Source organism: Leptosomus discolor, chromosome 2, assembly GCF_034619465.1.
Source record: "Leptosomus discolor isolate bLepDis1 chromosome 2, bLepDis1.hap2, whole genome shotgun sequence".
In the NCBI taxonomy this organism is placed as follows: Eukaryota; Metazoa; Chordata; class Aves; order Leptosomiformes; family Leptosomidae; genus Leptosomus; species Leptosomus discolor.
In genome coordinates this window covers 12,594,826-12,617,256 of record NC_141392.1, presented here as the reverse complement: position 1 = coordinate 12,617,256, position 22,431 = coordinate 12,594,826, and the positions used below count along the sequence as shown (strand labels likewise).

At 37.3% G+C, this 22,431-nt stretch overlaps 1 protein-coding gene across 2 annotated transcripts in view; it reads right to left on the bottom strand.

Annotated features, from left to right (window-relative positions):
• Positions 1-3,386: 3,386 nt before the first annotated feature.
• The window catches only part of CENPF (centromere protein F), a 41,362-nt gene continuing 22,317 nt past the window's right edge, over positions 3,387-22,431 (bottom strand). For both annotated transcript variants that reach the window (XM_086460711.1, XM_086460713.1), the window contains exons 11-19: positions 18,116-21,564; positions 14,222-16,501; positions 13,505-13,657; positions 12,243-12,419; positions 11,326-11,487; positions 9,504-9,690; positions 8,322-8,798; positions 6,108-6,301; positions 3,387-3,596 (exon numbers count right to left, since the gene is read on the bottom strand). In XM_086460711.1, coding sequence (XP_086316837.1) covers positions 3,387-3,596; positions 6,108-6,301; positions 8,322-8,798; positions 9,504-9,690; positions 11,326-11,487; positions 12,243-12,419; positions 13,505-13,657; positions 14,222-16,501; positions 18,116-21,564 — 7,289 coding nt within the window. The remainder of the gene's footprint in view (positions 3,597-6,107; positions 6,302-8,321; positions 8,799-9,503; positions 9,691-11,325; positions 11,488-12,242; positions 12,420-13,504; positions 13,658-14,221; positions 16,502-18,115; positions 21,565-22,431) is intronic.

Sequence of the window (22,431 nt, the reverse complement as noted above, 5' to 3'; positions counted from 1 at the left end):
CCTGTGCTCAAGACTTGGGGAGCTCCTGATCACCTCTGCAGCTGCGGGCTCCAGAAGTCAGGGCAGGATCTGACCCAGGAGCATTTCAAACTCTGACATACAAGAGATCAGTTAAAACATTGGCCCTTAATAATAGTAATCCTGGAAGAGCAGCAACCAAACACATCTCCTTTTATGTTTTACTTTCCTTACTAGGTAAAAAAGGAGAAGAATAGTTCAAAGCCTGAAGAAAGAGCTGAACATCACAAACCAACCAGACCCTTCCATCAGCTGTAAGGGCACATGGCAAAAGGACATCAGCATTCCTGCAACATGCTTCTAACTTACAACTTCAGCCATTTCAGAGAGCCTTCAAAATCAGCTAGGACAGCAAACTAGATTTTACACCAATTACAACGTAAATCTTGGGCAAACAGGAAAAGAGACCCAGCTAATGCATCTTCCTGTGCGGTAACACAGTGTCACTACGGCAACAATCAAGTTAACAGGCTAACAACACCGCCAGAGCACCAAAGACATTTTTACAGGGACTTTCACAATCAAAATAGAAAGCCAGATACAAGTGTCCTTCCATTCGTTACAGATAGCTGGCACTGACAGAACCCGTCCTATGCCATCCTCCTACTAGGAATTCTGATGAAGCATTTTGATTTTTTCCTACTGCGTGCTTGATTTACAGACAGGTTGGAAATTAAGTTTTTTATACAGCTTTCAAAGCCCCATATGAATTGTGACCTGAAGTCTCATCAGTTTGTAACAAGATGTAGAATATTAAGCCCCATTTTCAAGAGATTTAGGTAATAATCTAAGTAACTCAAGATCTCTTGAAAATCTTAACCTATATTAGCCCATAGGCCAAAAAGCCAAGATCACTGGTACTACAGTTCATATTAGTCATTGAAAAATAACAGGCATTGTAATTTTTCAAACGCAAACATTTCACACTTAGCAAAACCTAAAGGCTTATAAAATACAAACATGGCCAAGTAGGAAATATGTAATTACTAAAGCCTCAATCCTTTCTTTTACTGATGATACTTACTTACTTAATTATAACATAGTTTAAATTTGTCTGGTTAAGATTAGACAGCTTTCTAAAGATAGCTGGTTTTTCCACATGCTTCTCCAAGTGGGACACTTTTCAAGGCGTTAAATTAAAATAGAAGACCAATGATTGAGATAAATAAAACACACCAGTTCTGTTGGTTCTTTGTTTTGTTGTTGGGGTTTTTTTCTATTGTCCACTACCAATGCATTTTCACACTCATGCTTCTACCTCAAGAGACTTAATTTTTTTTTTTTAATTGCTACAATTCCACACATGATTCCACATAATTTGAAGATACCAAACTTATCTGAAATAATTTAACTTTTATGAGCAGCTTTGTCAGTATACCGACAGAAAATGAGGCAATTGAAACACATCCTTTAAGATGGGCCTCTTTCAGTCTCTCTGAAGATGCCTCTAGGCACAGTGCCACAAGGATTGTTTTAATTACCTAATACTTGAGTTAACAAACAACTAGAGATGTTTAAGACAAAGCCACGAGATCTGCTGATCCAGCCCCAACCATAGGTATATGTAGTTACTGAAGGATAGCTTGCATATAAAGTTTTTGTTTGTTTGAACTAAACTAATGGAATATTTTGGTTTGTATTATTCAGTTAAACTTGAGACAAATGCTGAAATTCTTCAAAGGTCTTGCAGTTCAACTGATGAGTAGGTTATTCTCATAAACTGTGTTCTAACAGACAATGCTGTAAGCAAGGCAGAATAATGGTGTGTATGCGTACATAAGCAGAGAAAAACACTCTGCTTTGCATGTAAAACTGACTCAACTTCAAGCAGGATCTTCTCTTTGCATGATTAGAGGCACTTGTTATACTTTGAAAGTTCAACTTGGAACAAAAGTATTGTCTTTTAAGTTAGGGAATCTTTTTCAAGGAATAGAAAACATTATTAGCCACTTTTGTTGAAAGCAGAAATAACATCTTTCTGATAGAAGAAGAATGTGAAAATGCCTCTCTGCTGAGCAACTTGAAGTCTTAGGGCACTATTGCTCATGTACAAGAGCTTGATTTTCCTAATACCTGGCCTGAGTAGGCAGGCATAAGCAATATGAATTACTGGAAAATAATTTCTGTTCGTTTGGATGATGAGTGATTTAGTTGATGTCACCCTTTTCTCTCACACAGAATTGCTGTGTGCTACTGAGCAAGCCCAATTAGGTCTTTGAAATCCACAAGCACAAGCTTCTTGTGGTGAGCTTATTTGTACTGAATTGTCCTAAATTCAAGTGCCCTATCAGTAACTAGATGGAATTATTTTATGTTGATGATATCGGAATCTTAAATGCTATTTCCAGGGGAGTTAACTTCTTTTGGGATCTCAAATAGGATTTTTCTTGAACGAAAAGGGGCTAATTCAGGGCATTCTATGCAGATATTTCTTAACACCTGACCATTTCTCCAACACATCCACTCTCTTTACATTGTCTGCAGTGACTTTCATACAAAGTGACACATTTGAGGCCAAGCACTGTCAGGGTGAAGGGTGACCTGCAGAGAATCAGCAGACAGCCATTACTGGTAGAACGAGCACAGTTTGTTGTTACGGTGTCCCTCCTGGCCAGGTACGTAGGGCCAGACCCCAGGCTGCTGAGGATTACCGGCTGGTCCAGGGCCATTTTACAGAGGTGAAGACTAACATTGTAAGACCCTCAGCTATGGCCAAGGCCAGTGCATACTGGGAAGTACAAAGAGATGGACTGGCAGATGCTTAGTTTCAGGGAAAATGGACAGTCCTCTCTGCGTTCGTTCAGGTCAGGTCTCATCCCGCTTTGCACAATGTTATTCCATCTGGAAGAAGGGATACCAAGACACGGCACTGGACCTGTGCACTGGATGCATCTTATATCTGGTTTTATACTTGGTTTTGCACTTACAAATGCAGTCAGTGCTTCATTTTGAATCATCCAATAGTGTTTGCCTCACTTTTCCTGCAACTTAATATTTTGAGAGACGCTTAGGTGAGTTCAGTTTCCATTTGTAAATCAATCTTCAATACACAGAAAAAATGGCAACAATAAATGACTTGGCAACACGTAGTCCACTTTTTCCATGGTTAAATTTTTTTAACAGATTTATGAAGAATTATTTACAGAAAATTCTACAGAAGATCAATTATATCTGTTCTTTCCTTATCATTCCACAAGTTTGAGGGACTATTGGTATTAGTAAATATTCAAGAACAAGCTCTGTAGAACCCATATATCGTTATTCATTGGGTAAGAGAAAATGGTGCCCTCCATACTGTTCTGATATTTATTTCACAAACTGGTTTTTGATCGTCAGTCATTCTGAGTTGTGACGAAGTCCACACAGATTTACTGCAGCTTACAATTTTCTTTTTGCTCATCTTGCTCAGGTAGTCCTTGTTCATTTAGAGAATTTCTAGCTGTGTGCACCATACGACTCTGCCTAGTATTACCAGAGACAGTTTTTGTGGATTGCTTATACGGGCAGAGTGGTGACCTTGAAGTAGATTTCATTGGTGGAAAAGCTGTTCCTGCTTGGGACTGCTGTTCAGCATTTACCTGTAACGCAAACAAAAATGTCCTGTTTTACCGGTAATGGAAAACCATACTAGCTTTCTGCAGCGAGTCAAAAGTCTCACTGCAGAAGACTAAATGTTGGGAATTTTCAAAAACACATATATATACCTATCGAAAACATAAAAACCACTTTGAAGACATTTATCACTTTGAATATACAATACAGTGAGACTTGATATCAATCATTCTGGTGTGGTATAAGATGGAATATCTGCTACACAGCTGGCAAGTTATTTGCTAGAAGCAGAAAAAAGCTAAACTAGGAACAGACAGTATTCTTAATCTGTTTACTAAGGTACCAAGTATTGCATACTGAGATCTGTATTTCATTTTTCCTGTACACATTCTGCAAACATAAAACATAGTTGTTACTTTTTTTGCTGACATCTGGACAGAAACCACTGTTTTCACATTTTAACTGATGTGCAGTCAAAGCACTCAATTTAAATTCTACATTAATTTCACATAGGAAAGGGAATAAATTTGCATATGAAAATGACAGGGCACATTTTAAACACCTTGAGAAATTTGCAACAGTTTGAAACTGGGTGTCTGAAATGAAGTACATATAAGTACATGTCAAAGAGAAGAAAACAAGGCTTGTTTCACTTTTAAAATAAGAAACACCATTTACTGTATTAATATAAAGCATGAAACAACTGGTTTTGATGGTTTCAACAAGTGATGAAACGATATTATGAGCAATTCCTCCAGAAATTCCCAGATGTACATCATCTTCAAACAAAACAAACACACGTATCCAGCAATATCCAAAAGAGAAGGGCACAAATTCCTGGAACTGATAACTTCTGAATATTTGCACTTGGGGAAAAAAAAACAACCCTGAAATCTTAATTTCTCCCGTATAGTTGAAGAGAAGGAGTAGCCTGTCCTTAGACCTAGACAATACAAGCTTAGGCAAAGTGGAGGACTGTCTGGAAAATCCTTCCCTCAGTTAAATTAAAAACAATTTATTACTGATTACTTGTTATTTGCTGTAACCTTGACTATGGCCAGCAAGAGCCTACAACAAGCTTACACCACTCTGGCAGGTAATTACTACGGAACTTTCTGCGGCCAAGGCTTCCTTTCTTTTTTGTGCACTACTGAGCTTCTTCACAAGCAACACCCTCCATTTATTTCTAAAGTTTTCGGAAAACATACATAAATGAGCATAAATAAAATTTATTGGCATCACTTAATGAAACAGTAATAAAACACAGACCTCCAGGCAATGTCTGTAAGAAGCAGCAAATTTTGGCGAGTAAATAACCCTTGAAACAACACAAGCAAATTCAATGGATTCACTCTCACTTCAAAATACAGATTTCTTAAGCTGTAGCTCAAAACAAATTACGGCTCTGATCTAACTCATCTTCCCCACGGTGCTTTCTGCCCTCAAAACCCATACATCCACTATACTATGGGGCTCTTGCCTTTACTTTTGATATCTTGCCAACATACTTTATGTGCTACCACAAAATAACTGCATTTAAAAAAAAATCATTACCAAAAAAACCCAAAACAGAAGTTGCACTCTTGCTTCATGGCTTCACTTTTGGCTGTGCAGCATACTCCACTGATTATCAAGAGAATGCTTTTGTGTAATCTGGCAAACTGGAAGAATTTTTATCTACTAGCATATTTCTATGTCTCTGTCATCTAAAGAAGTATCAATATATAGCAACTATTCTCTTATTGCTCAGCTTGAGATAGCATGGTTAAAAACTTTGGAGAAGACTTCATACAACAAAAGGTTTATTTCTGTCCTAAAGCTGGAACATTTTTCTATGATCTACAAAGCATTTGCATCAGCTTAGAAAGAACGTCTTATTCTGATGTACTGTGAACATTCAGCAGCCTGTCATATTACTGAAAACACTTGCAAAATTAACGTAAACTTCAGTTACTAGACTTTTTTAATAAAAATCAGCTTTCAAAACTAAACTCTGTAGTATTTATTTGTTTTGATAACCCTAAAATCTGGTAAGCCCTAACATTAGTTTCTTTAGCATCTAAATGTTCCCTGTTTACATGTTTAAAGCCTGTCAAATATTTGCAGTTATTTTATAGCATCTTGAATCTCGATTTCCAAGCAAAGTTGTTAGCAGAAGTCTCAAGCCTCCATTCAGACTCCCAGAAGTTAATTCTTTTGCCGTTTACTTTTTCTGAATCCTAAGAAACCACAGTATAAGGAACGTCTGCTCTTTAACATCCATCATAAGAAATTGAAAATATACCTCTAATTTACATTTCTCAGTGGGTTTCCCCATGAAGTCACAAATTAGATCACAGGAACAATTTGCAGATTGCTAGCATGGTCAAGACTTCTGTCATGTTTTAGTGGTTCAGTGATCTTATCTTCACTATATTGCTGAGAAATGTAAAAAATTATGATATGTCCTCAAACTCACTTGGCAAGACGAATACATTCAGTGAATGTATTAGTTTTGCCCCTGGCTTTCATACCCAGATAAATTTTTTTAAAGTTACCTTTTGTGGTTTGCTGCCACCAGGTGTTGAACAGGAGCGCTCACCAGGATTATCTGGTCTGCATTTTTGTACATCTTTTGTAGGCAAAGGCGATTTCTCACTTGGGGAAGCCAGACGGGGACTGGTTCTCAGATTTAGGGTTGTTCTACGTAAAACATAAGGGCCAACCTTTCCAGTGGGGATATCAGCAAACCCTGGAAATAAACAGCTTCTATTAAAAACAGCTAAGTAAGTTACACTTTCTGAAACGGACCTGTTTTTTTTTTACAACGCAGATAAAAATAGCTGATGAAAAATAAATAATTGGTTCTATTGAAGAAAATGGATCAAAAAAGATTACTGAATACATGCTGTGTATTCCAAAATTCATACGCAAGCCCTGGAAACTGTAGACAAGGTAAAATAGTAATTCTATAGCAAAGTTTTTCAAACAAGTGTTTGGTCTTTTTCTTTACAGGTACATTATTATCTCGGGAATAATTTCAGTCCAAAAACACGTACTGGTTTTACTAGAGTTCAATCAGACTGCAATACCGTGACTTGATTTTTCATATTTTTCTCTATGTAGAACTAGTGTTATAGATTGCCCATTATCTCTCTATTTAGCCTAGAAGTCAAACATTGACTGGCACGTATGTCCTCAGAACAGCTGTATTTCCAGAAAAATAATGCTAGTAAGAAAATGAAATGCAAATAACGTTTAGACTTAGAAGTCCTGACTTCTGTGAGTGATCACCAAAGTCCAGGCGATCCAGCATCAGTATGGCTTGTCCTTTAATCATCGCAATTGCATTTATTTTAAAGGGATACTTAACAGGTAGTTGAACATACAATATATTTTTCAAGCCCTGATTTGTGCTGTCTTCTCAGTTACTTTCTGCCACAGTGAACCCTTATATCGAATATCACACTACCTAATTTCATTGTGTTCGTAATAGAATGAAACTAAACTCTCGCGAAGATGGTAATATACTACTGCTGTGGGCAAGACTGTTTCAACTCAGGGAACTTTAATCAATTTAATGTATTGCCAATTAACACAGTTTCAATTATTGATTCTGGTATTGAAAGAAATAAAAGCACACAAATAAGCAAACGCTTGGGGAAAAATGTTGTCTTCCCTCCAGACACATCTCCTCCCCAGTTTCTGGTCTCCGATTGCCTCGCCGCATGCTACACCTTCAGTCAGTAAGGTGATGGGACTGCAGGAGATGGGGATCAGATCCTGCTCCTTGTTTTTAACTCAGTTGCTCAGGCATGGAAGAACCCACTTGCTCTAGTTTCTCTAGGGCCATACCTCCTCCCAAGTCTCCTCTCAGTCCCCCTTGGGCTGCCCCCCAACTCCTGCCCCTGCTCAGGCCACCACTACCCCCCTCAGCCCCATGCCCTGCTCAGTATGATACACTGCTCCAGCATTACTTCTGTCTCTCCAGCCCCAGCAATGTTTTTCCTTCATCTCAACATTTACCACCCTTTCTCACACGTGTTTTCACAGAGGTGTGACAAACACCTCTGACTGGTTCTGCTTTGGCACACGGTTTTGTCCTTTGGAGCCAGCTGGACCCAACGATGTCCAGCTTGAGGCAGCCCTGACCTTCTTCCTCACAGTCCCCCTGCAGCCCCACCACTAACCACTTGCCAGTCAGACCCTGTATAGCTATTAAACCGCCTCTTCGACCTCATAAGGAGTAATACTGAAGGAACTGTGGGGCTATGGAGGGAGCAAACATGACTTCCTCACAGCACAGTACTCTAGTGCTCTAATCTTGTGGCCTTTAAGATTCGATTCACTCCACATCTATTCTCCTGTAAGTTTCAGTGAATAGTCCAAATAACACTTTTAAATGACTACAGCAAGTCTGTCAGCAAAGCTTTGTTGCTGTTACATATCATATGCTTGGCCTCTAATACATGCATCATGAAGAACTAAAAGCTGTGACTGCCAGGACCATTTAACTCTTAGCAGAATGGTAGTTATTAAACCAACATTGACATATTATGCTGGTCTAACACCACAGCTCCACAAACAATAACTTGGCATTAACTGGCACATCTCCCTTTGACTACTTTTACCTTCCATCATTGTCACCAAAAATGTTTGCATAGTCACCTAGGTACCCAGAGTAAAACTAATTCAGCAAAAAAAAAAAAACAAACAAAAAAACCACCTGTTATGCTCAAAAAATGTTTGCCTTTCTAAAACACTATAAATACTTCTTTTCACTACTTCTGGAAACCCATCTGGCTCACCGTCTGCATTCTCCTGACCCAGCGGATTTTGACAGATATTATCCTTCCTTTTTCTTTTGGCTGAAGTCTCTGGCAGAGGGGATCTTGGTTCTCCATTATCTTCCTTGTTGTCTTCGTGTCTCTGCCTTTTACTTGAAAGCTTAGTAGTATCTTCATCTGGCCTCATCTTTTTGACAGACCGATTGCTCACTGTTAATGAGTTATCTGAATTCAGCAAAGGGGTGCTGACAGCATCACTTGTTGGCTGTTTCAGCTGAGCACTCAACAAACTGACTTGTGTTTTTAGCATCTCATTTGCTTCCTCTAATTTATCATATTTAACAATTAGGGAGCAGTATTTCTCCAAGTTCTCATTTGCTTCTCTGGTTTTCACTTCCATAGATTCCTGTAATTCTTCCAGTTTTAACTTAATTTCTTCTGAAATGGCATTCTCATCAGCACCTTTCAGAGCAAAATATTATTATTCATATAACGGACATAAAAAGATGCATGAAGAAGAATTTATAATACAATGGTCACACATCTTTTAATTAATTATACAAGTTCTATAACTATGCAACTATAAAAAAAATAAGTGATGGTGTACAACAAAATCAGTAATGTTAAACATAATAACGTATTTGCTAAATAGAGAACAAACATGCAAAATTTTAGAAGAATCCTTGACCAATGCATGGGCAAACATTTTCCCTGACATTTTGTAACTTCTGAACACTCAAGTTTGTACCCCTAGCTTTCTTTAAGAATCATTTACAATACACTGCATCTCATGAGATTAGCCAAAATATAAACAACAAAGCATGAGAATCAGAGGGGAAAGCTTGCTGGAAAACGATAAAAGAACTTGTACACAAACTTCAGTTAAGAAAAACACTCCCCTTCTTCCTTAAGTCTCTTTTAACCACAAAAATGTAATATTTAAAATATATATTCATAATGCAGAGTTGCCACTGACACTAAGAGAATGAAGATAAACTAGATTTTGAAAACGTTTGACACATTTGCAGTTGTACTTTTTTTATACAAGTTAAGAATCATGGTCTGTATTAGGGCTGCATATGGAAATGGACATTTTAGGGAAAAAGAAAGTTTTACAAATTAATGCACTGCTAAGAAAGCATTAAGATTGAATTTTGATTCAGTTACCTTCTTTCTTACATTTTGACATAGTTAGATCTTTCTTCTTTAATAATTTGTCACATTCAACTAGTTTTTTCTGCAACATTTCCTTTTCCTGTTCCATCTGCTTACAGGATTTCATCCACAGCTGCACTTTACTGTGGGCAAATTCATTTTCCTTCTTCAGTTGAACTATAATGTTAACATTATCAGCCTACAAAATAAGAAATGTAGTTATTACACCAGAAACATAATTCTTCCATTTAAACATTACACTGTGAAGTGGAAGCTCAACTGTTACGCAATATTAGCTGTAGAGCACGGTTGCAACATATGCTTGTTTGCTTGTTTCCATGCAACCTCATTACAGCAGCTCCTTTATGCATGAAACATGAAAGTTCTCTTACTAGATGGGTACATATAGGTGATTAACTCAGCAGGAAAACAAGAATTCAGACACAAATAAGGGAGACTTATTCTCTTCAGATACACAAAATGATGAATGTTCATGTTATTGATGTCAAGACTAGCATCCCACCTATGAGAAAGCTGTATGAACTGTGAGGCAGTAGTCCTTTTTCCACCTGTTATCACTCCATTGATGCAGCATAAGAAAGTGCTGCTTTCCAGGTAACAGATTTAAAACCAATACTCCTAATTTTAAAGTGCTCTGTCCTAGTCCGAGTCTCCTTTGTTCTTTTCATCCCTAATGCATCTTATTAACCACAGAGGCAAGATAACCCAGGCCTGCTTTGCACTCTAAATTCCAGCTCAAAAATACTCTTCTGAGCAGCACCAGATCATTCCTTTCCTGCCACTTCCACTCTCCTGAGCTGCTCCCTGCTCACCTGGTCTGGCATCAACTTGTGAGCCAATACCACACAGGGAGCACAGTTGAAAGCCTCGTATGTTACACTTACACTGCCATGGATACTGTTTTCTGTCACTGGCATGTATCCTCTAGTATGCTACCATTGGATTGCTGGTATTAAATAAACCAGCACCACAGTGGAGGGTCCTATGGAATAAAGAACTGTTGAGCAAGATGAAGGTATTGCAATTCAGTGTTTACTTCCAAGTAAACTGAATTGACTAGGTTTCTTCAAGAGTGCATTTAGAGAAATGCTCATTCCTGAAGTGGGAGTACTGAGTTGGAGCCAGCAATCAATCACAGGCAGAAGCAAGAAAAAAAAAAAAAAAAAAAAAAGGTAGATGAGAAACATGCCAGGGAAATGAATACAGAAATTCAGTTATATGGACAATTAAACTCCACCTATGGTACTAGAAAGCAAACTAAACACAACTGGAACTGTTCCCAGCTATCAGTTGTTGACAGTATATGGAGCTCTCATTCTGTCATTACTGAGAACAGTTCTGTTTAGAGAATTACACTAGTTAATAATTATAAAGAGAATTCTCTATAAAATGAAATTGATAAACTCTCAAGAATCAAGAGCAATGCATCAAGACTAATTCTTAAGACAGAACATGGCATCTTTTATCAAAATAACTCACAAACAGAAAAGAGAGGCACTGCACAGTCTCTCTGAGTGTATTCTAACCATGTTACAAGAAGACAGTTGCAATGTTCAGCGTAGACAATACACTGCTGTGTTTAGTATCACATAAACCAAGTCTAGGCGATCTCAGTCGCGGCATACATAACAGAATTTTTCTAATCTAAACCAATAACAACGTTTCCATCGTGCTCTATATCTCATTAGTGAAACAAAGGCTGTATCAAGGTCAAGCCAAAGCTCTGGAGCAGTGGTTCCAAATCCTACGTTTCTTTTACTACACAATGCCTTGGGTCTCATGTAATTGGCAATACTTATATTTTTTTTCTTACCTTAGTTTTTAGGAGTTCTTCTAAGGTTTGATTAGCTTCTTTAAGGGAATTATTTAGCTCTTCTTTATTTGACTTCAAATGCTCAATTTCCAATTTTTGTGAGCTGATAAAGTGCTCCAGCAAATTCATCTTATCTCGACAGGCCTCAGTTTCTACTTCATTCTAGAGAAAGAAAATGTGCCTAATTACTATGATACTGAAAAGCACATTGAGTTATATTTTAAAACATACTTAAGAGCATATCACAGCCCATAAGAATTCCACAGCAAATTTGCTTGGTATGTTTTGAGGAGTTTAAAACTGAAAGAGTAATTTGTCTCAAGTATACATTTTGAATACCAGAATCTTGCCTCTAAGAAGTCTACCATTAGAAAGCCCTTATAGTTTACTATAACGTGCTCTTAAATTTACCCTATAGTCACAAGAATGAAAATTATTTAAAAATAATTATAGTACATTGCTTGCCTGTGTCCTACTGGCCACAAGTACATATTCATAGTCAGGTATTTCTGCAGAAAAGATGATGGCTCTTTGTATACAGCGTGGCTGGCAAATGCATTTCCAACCAATTTGTCCTTATGCCCTGAAGTAGTTAATCTTTCTTCCCCATTCCTACCAAAATAACCATTTCCTGGACTAAAACATACTGGTTTTTTCCCTTTTCCAAATGTATAGTCCCAGATAAGTAATATGTACACTTACCACTTACTGAGTTCTGAGGTAAATCCACCTTTTCGCTGCTTGCTATATGGAAAAAAGTTAATTTAACACTTGCTGTCCAAGGTAAGTTATACAGAGAGCTTGGAAATATCGTTAGCAAAGACAATTTCTTTTGCAATAGGATCAGTGAAATTTTGTAAAATACATAGAATTTAATTAAAAACTCACAGCACCATTCTTCCCATTTTCTGATTTACCTTTTGGTTTGCTTCTGTCAGAGCATCCTGATGCTCTTTCTCTGCTTGAAGTAGTCTGTCTTTGTATTCTGATATTTCTCTTTTCATTTCACTTTCTTTTTCTTGTAGTTCTTTCTGGACCATCTCCAAACTCTTATTCAGTTCATTTTTTTCTGACATAGTTAGGTGTAGCTGAATCTGTAAGTAGTAATAGCACATTCTTTGGAATTTAGAATTTTCTCAATGGAGAAACAGTAGACCCATTAAACTACTTGACTTTACATCCAAAATGTCGTTGAATTTCCAAAAACTACTTGGTAGAGAAAACAGTATTTAACAGTAGCTAAACACACAGTAATCAAAGAACAGAACATCTGACACAAAAGGCAGAATAGGAGACAAGAGGGTCTTCTAAAAAGAAACTTTATGATCTGATGAGTATGCTGAGTGCAAGTCTGCCAACACTGTTAAATCACACAGCACTGCCAAAATCAAAGCTTAACCTCTCCAAACGTTGCTCCCTCTGAGAGTGATTTGACAGGTTAAGGGTCACTTTCCTCAGCTTCTTTAAGACGACAAAACTTTCTAAGCATTTTCATTTTGATCTGATTTTATAACTGTACTTCTTGGACAGCTGGCCTGTATTTCCACGTCTGAAAGCTGCAGAAATCTCTTTTCTTTTCCCACTCAAAATCCTCATGATCACAACAGAAACAAGCCCCTGCTTATAAAATTTCATAAATAATGTTAGTAGGTCAGAAGACTGCTTAAGCTGTTTTAAACACATGATATTGTTCACAAATAAGACCCGCTGTTGTCTAGATAGTAAAATAGACTCTAAGAATTAAATACAAACAAATTAAAACAAAGACTCAAACTGTTTCTTCCTTGAATTTGTCCTGAAAGTATTTTAACACTACTCAAACACTGAAAGTAGTTTAGTTTTAAAACAAACTTGAGAAATGTTACATTTTTTTAATATAACAATCTCAGTCTGATGATTGAATGCCTGTAGTAGAGACACTTTCTTGGCCCTGAAAGATTTCTAGATATCCACTTGTGGCCTTTAGGCCAAGAAAATCTAGTTTTGGTAGAAGGAACAGGGGAAAAAAAATATTAACTCATCATTCTATCTCAGAAGAGAACATTAAATTTTTGAAAGTTTGGAAGTAAGAATCTCTGATACTGTACATTAGCATAGCTCCCTTGACCAACGTCCACACATTTACTGTGCTTGAGCATCTGTCCTTGAACACAGAAATACTACACATGGAGTAACTAACTTTGTACTTTTCTGAATGCTTTTGAATAAGTTCTATTTCTTCAGCAAGCTTGTTCCTTTCTGTGGTAAATGCTTCCTGTAATTTGGACATCTTCTCTTCAGTATCACTTAGCTTGACTTGCAGCTCAGTACGACTTTCAGTCAGTTCATTTACCTGAAATTAAATTTTCCAGAATTATTTTTAATACACATCATGACCTCCATTGAATTTTCTTATATGCAACCACCAGTTTTTAAGATGGTTATTTTATTTATTTTATTCCCATAGCTGGTCCAACTCCAAGCAAGAGTCACAATAGGCTAATGCTGTTTTCACATTGCAAGTGTCCAATTGTTATTTCATTTTCTTTTGAGCTCCCAAAGTTCTTGTTCTTGATATAAAAACGCACTCACCGAATACTAATTTGTCTCTCCTCTTTTTCCTCTACAGGAAAGAGGAAACTGTCCTGCATTATTCGATTACCTAAACTTCTATGACTACTTTCAAGCAACCTTCCCATTCATCCTACACAAAACAGTGTCATGCTTTCCAGCTCTGTAACTTCAATGCAAACTCATGACTGCATCGGAGACATAACTTTAAAAATAGGATGCTTACTGTAAAAGTCTGAGGTTAAAGTTATTTTAAGATATAATTTATTAAGGAAGTGGTAAGCCCAGAGGACACTTTATCCTCATTCCTAAAAAGGGAACACTACCCTAATGGAAATGATATTACCTTTTTACATAAAGTACTCTTTTCACAAAGTGTAGATTCCAGCTCCTTGTCAAGGTCCTTGTAAGCCACTTTTAGCACATTCAGGATACCCGGGAAGGTTTCATTATCAGAAAAATGCTGCTCCTTCAGCTTCAACTCAGAAATCAAATTTTTCAGCCTTTTCTTTTCCTGGTGCCAACATTCATGCTCATGTTGCATGTGTGACAGCTCCTCTGTTTCTTTCACCTGCTTTTGAAGAGCACCATTTTCCTGCACCTTTTCATCAAGTTTTTGTTTACAATCCATCAGTTCTTGAACAAGTGCTTCCTTTGTTTGATTCAATTTCATATTTTCATTTTTTATTTCCTGACATTCCCATAATAGTGTTGTTTTAGCTTGCTCAAGACGAGCCACCTGATTAATCAAGACTTGCTCTTTTGCTCTAGCATCCGCTTCCTCCTTGCAACAAAACTCTAATTTCTCACTTACATCCTTGATCTCAGATTTCAGCAATACCACAGTATTTTCAAACTCATCCTTGAGTTGCACCTTTTCTTCCTCCTTTTCTTCTAACAGTTTTGCTATGGTCAAATTTGAAGACTCTAGTTCAAGGATTCTTTCCTGCTTTTCTTTTAAATCTTTAGCCAGACACTCTTTTTGTGACGTGAGGACATCAATTTGTAAGCTAAAGCATTTCAGCTTTTCAGTCTTCTCTTCCATCTCCATTGTTAATGTTTCTGCCTCTGCTTTAGCAGTCTCCGACTGAATAATTGCGTCTTCTAAATTTTTCTCTGACATCTCCAATTCTCTTTCAAGCCTCTCTATTTTATCCAGAAGAGAGTCAGCGTTTCGTTCACGCTCTCTCAGCTTTTCAGCAACATGGTGTTTTTTCTTCTCATCAGACTCAATTTTTATTTTCAGCCTCTCTATTCCATATCGCATTTCGTCTACTTCTTTCTGTGCTGAGCTGAGTCTGGCAGCAAGCTCGGCTTTTTCCATTAACAAGCCTTCCAAAGATCTGGAAAGCTTTGAATTTTCCATTTCTGATGAACTTAATTTACTCTGCATCATTTCCAACTCTATTACAATCAGGTCTTTCTCCTTCTGCAAACTGGCTGCTTCATTTCGGAGTTTTCCTCTTTCTGAGGTGAAAGACAAAACACCATCTTCCAAACTTTGCAGCTTCTGCAGAAGATAATCTTTCTCATTTGATAACTGATTTACATCACATTTTGCAGTCTCAAGAAGATTTGTTTGTGTCCTCACTTCACCCTCTAATCTTCTAATGAATTCAGTAGAATCCACTTTAGTTGACTCTAGCTCTTTTAATTTCTCTTGTAGCTTCTGATACTTCTGATCCAGTTCTTTTTTATTTTCAGACAAAACACTCAGTTCTTGGCCAATATGGTTTCTCTCGGCTGTGACTGAAACAAGGTGCTCTTGAAGACTAGAAATAGTTTTCAGGTTAACTTCCCTCTCCCTTTCCAATTGCTGACATTTTGCCTGAAGCATTTCAATATCACGTTCTATGAACAAGGCATGGTTCTCAATATTAACTTGCTCAGATTTTGGACTCTGTTCTTTTTCAGCTGCAAGAAATTGTTCATGACAATCTCTCTTGTTCATTTCTACACTGTTCAGTGTGTCTGCTGCATTAGACAATCTAGCTTCATATATCTCCAGCTCAGACTTTATGTTCCCAGGTTCTTTTTCTAACGAGACTACTCTAAGAGATAATTGCTGCTTATTGACAGAGACCAATTCCAGGTTTTCCTTTATGTCACAGTTCTCTTCCTTAACAACCTCACTAGCTTCCTCCAGTTCTGCAAAAGCTGAGCTCTTCAGAGCTAATTGTACATTCTGAAAATTCAGCTCTGAGTTTAATTGCTCAACTTGCATTAGTAAATCAACATGTTTATGGCTTTCTTCTGTCTCACAGATCAGCTTCAAATTTTCAGCAGTCAGTTGTCTTGCCTCGTCCTGAAGCGTTTCAGTGGTTATTTGATTTTCATAGAAGTCCCCTGCACTCAAAACCATACTACTATTGGAAAATGACAACACACTGGCGTGGTCTGAGGGGCTGGTTATTTCTCCTGACATATTTCCACACTCATGTTCTCCAGAAATCTTCACAGTATAATCTTCCATTAATCTTGCTTCAGCGTTCTCAGTTTCACACACAGAGGTATTTCCTACAGCCGTTTTCTCAGTAGGTTTTAGTTTAGGTTTATTGCTTTTCAGTGCCGAGTTTTCAATAGGCACTATCGACTGATAAGGACTATTGTTTTCTAGTTCCGTGTTCTGCAAGGGTTGAGAATCAATCCATTAAAAAAAAAGAAAAGAAAGAAAAGAAAAGAAAAATAATATATATAAGGAAAAAACAACAAGGTGAGTTTTAAAAGTTTTCTTAAACTAATACATCTCCTCCTCTTATGTGAAATAGACAGATAGCATCCTTCTGTACTTCAGAATCTGCTTTCTTATGAAAAAGATTTACACTTACTTACACATATATGCATCTCTGCCCAAAAGGTTTTAAAGAAACTGGGGGAGAAATTTCAGCCATACTTACTGAAAGACTAAGATATCACATACCTCCAAATTCTGGGAAAATAGGTGTCTATGTGACAAAGTGAAAAATTATTCGTATCACTAATAGGGGAAAGGTTTACTGCTCACCTTCTATTAGACACAAGAGAATCTTCAAGGGACACAAGCTCAAATCCTCAAACAATCCCTTTCCCAAATTACCACTGTCTGTCAGAGCTGGGCTTACATTTGGCACCATCTGATGCTCCCATTTGAAACAATAAAAACGAGTAATTTCAAAACTTGAGGACTCCAAAAAAGAACTGGATCTGAAGGCAGCACCTGAATGATCTGTATTGAGTACTTCATCTTTAAAAAGCTCCAGCTATGTAGTATAAGAAAACAGCATTTCTTTCCTCAAGTGCCTGTGTATCAGTGTGGATGCTCTATGTGAATTGCAAGCAACACACAGAAGTGAAATATTTTCTTCTCTGCAAGGAACAATTGCTCAGTGTTGCACAGCTAGCCAAAAAGTAGAGCTTAAAGATGCTCTGACTCTGAGAGCAGGGTTAAACTTTAATTTCTGAGTCTATGTTGACTGGGCACTGGAGACCACTTGCACAGGACTTAATGGTCAAAACTGGAATTCTCTCAAGCAGAAAATGTATCTCTTGAGACTTATCTTTAAGGGAATTAGTCTAATACACTGTATGGAAGAATTAAACTGTTTTTTCTCCATTCTGAGTGAAGTTCTGATTCTGACACTCCTTACAAGGAGCAACAAAATCTAGTTCGCTCATTGTAAGCCATCTACAGTGCTGAAAAAAAGACAGAGCTGACTCCCAAATTGCTTGTTCCCTTAGTATTTTGAAGGGATTCAGGCTGAAATGAAAACTGCCTGTTCCGCTACCAGCTCGTTCTGTTCTGCTGTTGATGGTACTGAAAGGAATTTGAGGTGTGAAAGCAGTCCTAGCTTGTGTGTCCCATGAAGGGAGGACATGAGAAGTGTATGCATCTTTAACCGACCGTGTTAAATCAGAGATCTAAGCTTGTAAGTACAGTACAGATACATACAGTGCACGCACACCCACTAACACAGTGGGATCCACACTGATGTGGACCTGAAGAAAAACCATAAAGTAGGGAAAAGTATCACACTACTAACAGACTGCACTCGTTGCTTTTGTCATCATTTGTTATTTCTCATGATCCCTGTGATGCATAAACCAGAACTCAAGGTACAGATTATTTTTCTACTTTCTCGAAAGAACAGAACTGCTTATGTAGGACACAATTTTAAACACATTTCATTTCAAAATTTAAATTTGGCTTACAGTAAATCAAAGAGTTTACATAAAACTCATTTGCATGACAGCAATTACTTACATTTTCAATATCCGTGCACAGCAGTGAATGAGAACTTAAATCAAGGACTTGTAGTTGGAGTCTTGCTGCTTCCAGCTCCAGAGACAGATTCTCAGTTTGTTTTCTTTCTGCTGCCAGTTTGCACTCCATCTCCGTAATCACGTTATTTAGTTTCTGCTGCCATTCTTCCTTGTCAGATAGATTTTGCTGTTTGAGATGATCTATTTCTTCTCTTTCAGAAAGTATAATTTTTTTCAGCTCTTGTATTTCCTCATTTTTCATATTCTCTTGAATGTGAAATTGGTCTTCGAGCACCTTGACGGCTTTTTCATATGTCTGACACAGCATCTGAAGTTCTTCAACTCTACTCTCAAGGTTAGATTTTCTAGGAGTAATACTCCTGCACTCTCTAACAGAGTCCAATTTGTGATCATTATGACAATTTTCAACCAAAACTTTTGTTGCACCTTCTGGTATTATTTCTGCAGAACTGTCCATCTGATTCATTTCCTCTGTCCATTTGCACGTATCACTGTTAGAAGAATCAACCACCTCACTCACTTCTATAAAACAGGGACTTTCAAAAAGATCTGAGGAAGAAACTGTGGACTTTGTTTCACCTAATTTAGACAGTGTGTCATTTTGGCTAGAAGTTAGTGGCACCCTCACAGAATCTATATGAGCATTGCTCAGACTTGTCGACAATGCAGAATTTTCTGCCTTCAGTATTTCAATACAAGATTGTAGCTCAGATATCTTTGAGCTCATACTGCAATGTTGTTCATATAATCCTATCTGTTCATCCTGGAAAGACAAAAGCTTCTCCCTTACTTCAGCAAACCGTATTTTAACTTCTTTGCTGGATAATTTTAAATCTTTGTATTCAGAACTGGGTCCAATACTGCATTCTTTAAGGCTGAAGGACATCTCCTTATTATCAGAATACATTCTCAAGTCACTGTTACCACTTTGATCCATAAGTTCATCAGGAAAAACAGCTTTCTCTGCTTTTAAATCTTTATCTGCATTCATTATGTTCTCCTTTGCAACTTTATTAATACTTGGGATGCTATTGGTTTCTGAGTCTTTAAATCCAGAGGCTAATATAGTGTTCTCACTCTGTAACCTCTCACACATTTTCTCAAGCTCGCTCAGGTTGTTTATCATTACCTGCAAAGAGGATGCCAGCAAGACTGATGAATAACTTTCATCCATACCTCTTTTGCCACAATTCTGGGAAACACTATCATAATTACACTCCAATGAGCAGCCATCTTCATCTAATACTGTAAGTGTAGAATCTGAAGTTTTCAATTCTTTAACAGACAGTAATTCTTGCTGCAGTCTCTCCTTCTCTCTTACACTTCTCTCAAGTTCTACTTCCATGCCTTTTAAAGCAGTCTCCAGTTGCATCACTTCTAACCTGTAGTTCTCTAGGGACAGTTCTCTGTCCTCAAAATCCATTTGAAGAAGCTCAAGTTTAACTTGGTATTTATGCAGCTCAGCGTCCTTTTCTTCCATGGACTTCCTCAACTGTTCTGAATGGAGTCTCTGTTCACAACTGACATCACACATTAGAGGGTCACTTTTTGTTTCTAGTTCCTTCTCTAATTGCTCCTTGTCTTGAAATACAATATGACGTTTCTCTTGAATTGTGTTTTGTGTTGCCCTGACATTTAACGTTTCCCATCCTAAACAGTCAAGCTCCATAGGAGGCACATGTTGGATATTAGAAAAATCTGACTGCATTTGCTGAAGTTCTTGAACCAAATGCTTTTTTGTTTCTTCTGAGGCTATTAGTTTACATAAGATATCTTTATTCTCACCAAATACCTGTTTGTCTTGTTCTAATTTTGCTTTCTTTTCCTCAAATTCAATTGTCTTCTCTCTCAGAATGCTCATCATGTTTGCATTTTCTTCTTCCATGGATTCATACTTTGCTTGCAAAACTTTAAGCTCTGTTTTCATTTCTTCAGTTCTTGATTCAATACGTTGTCTTTCCTCCTTGTGTTTTTCAGACATTTCAGAAATTATTTCTTCTCTTTCCTTTAAACTATCAGAAATATTTTTATTTGCTTCCACTAAAGTTACCTGTTCTTGCTCTAAAGCTCTGCTTAAATCCCTAAGGGTTGCATTTTCTTCAGTAAGTTCCTCAATTTTTTTGCTATATGAGCAAATCACTGAAGACATGTCCTTCTTCTCTGAATCCCATGTTCCACACATGTGCTTCAGCTGTCTTACTGAATCCTCAAGCAATTTATTATTGATTTTCAAATCCTGAAGCTCAGCTTGACTGTTTTCTAATCTTTCATTCAGAGTTTGCAGTTGCATATCCTTTTCCTCAAGAACAGATAGAGTTTTTTCAACTAATTTCTGACGTGCTGAAATATCTGCTTGCAAGTTACTAATGTGCTGTGTAGTTTCTATCACGAAGCTTTCATGCATCTGTTCTGCATTAAGTAATCTTTCTTCTGTTTCACTTTTTTCTTGCAGTAAGTCTTCATACTGCTGCTGCTGATTTGAATTCAGCTGCTTTTGAGCCACTAAGGAAGTCTCAAGAGAACAGATCTGATCTTGTAAAAAGGCCAGATCGTTAGTTTTTCCTGCTTCTAGAAGGGGTCTTGCACATCCGTGATCCTCAGCAATGGAGTTATTTGCTGCAAGTTGTGCATTATCCAAAACAGTTTTATTCTGACCACTTTGTAAATTAACTTCTGCATCTTCTGTCATTTCTGAAGTATCTTTTGCTTTTACAAGACAACAGATCTTTTCATATTCACCAAGCAGGTCATGATAACATTGGTCCCTTTGCAGTCCTTCACTTGCTGACAACTGTAACTTTTCTTCTAGTTCACCAACTTGATTGGTAAGCTGGAAGATTTTACAGGACATATTTTCTATCTCTTTACAGTATTTTTTATCAGAACACTCTGCTTTCCGCTGAAGTTCATCAAAAGCTTTTTTTTGTTCTTCTAATTCTGCACTTCTACATTTCAGCAAGTCTTTAAGTTCTCTAATCTCTGTGCTTTTCCTGTCACTTTCACTTTCCATCATTCTGATTTTTGCACTATGCTCATGGTTTTTGATTTGCTGACTTTGAAGGGAACTCTCCAAGTCATTAATATGAGTCAGCATACCTTCCTTTTCAGACTTAAGTTTATTTATAAGATTATCATTTTCATTTTTCCATTGAGAAAAAGCAGTAGCCTCTTTTTGCAGTTCTTCACATTCTCTCTGCTTGAATCCGAGGAGCCTCTGCAAAGCTTCTGATTCTTCCTCCATTTTATTTATTTTACAGTTTTGTTCTTTAATATAATTCTCTTTTTCCTTGAGCAGGTCTTGGGTAGAGTCTTGTTGCTTTTCCATGTCAGCTAAAGATATTTTCAGCTTCTCCAGCAAAAGGGAGCTCTCCTCCTTTTTAAATTTCTCTTCCAGTAACTTCAGCTCTGCTTCCTGAAAACTGTTCTTATCTGTAAAAGAAAACATCATCAAATCTTTGCCAGTCAATACTGGCAATTTTACTGATAATTTTCTAGATGAAATATTATTGTTTTCAATTCTCATTCTAGTGCAAAGCATTACTCTCAAGTTATATCACTGGATAAAGGATTGTTTATAGCACCTTAGGCTATCGCACACTATGTACTCATAGACACTGTCAACTTTCCACTCTGCAGTGTGATACAAGTCTGTACTCCAAGCCAGTCAGTTCTTATTTCTCAGGTGTAACTACCTCTTGTTTCTGTGTCTCACGGTCACCAAATTTGATATAAAGAAGCACTGCCTTTTTTTTTTTTTTTTTTTCTTCTTTTTAACAGGGCAGGTCTTATTCCAGTGTGTGACCTGATTGTGGGTCAGTCTTATTTCTGCCAAAGAATGCCTAATTCTACAGGGCCATTTTCCAAATTGTCACTCCCTGCCTTGATAGGATCAGTATGTGGCGGGGGGCTGCGGGGAGACATTACATCCCACTATCTTGTAAAGGCTGCAAATTTTCTATACAATCAAAACCAAATCATCTGTTGAAAGGCAATGAGAAGTTTGGTCATTAATTTTAAGGAGAACAGAATCAAATTCAAAAGCTTCATTTTGAAATCTTACATGAAATGTGACTGATGCACAGAAACAAGTGGGAAACTATCCCCTTTTTTTTAGTCAGATTCAGTAGAACTACAAGATCCATTTCAATTCGATTTCTGAAAAACTGTGTACTCAATCAGAAACACACACTGCAAGCAAGACTCAACTGTTGGTTATGTAATATTTTCCTACCCTTTTTTTGTAAAACTCTGTGAAACACATAAAAGAATCACAAAACAGAAGTCTTCTGGTCTCAA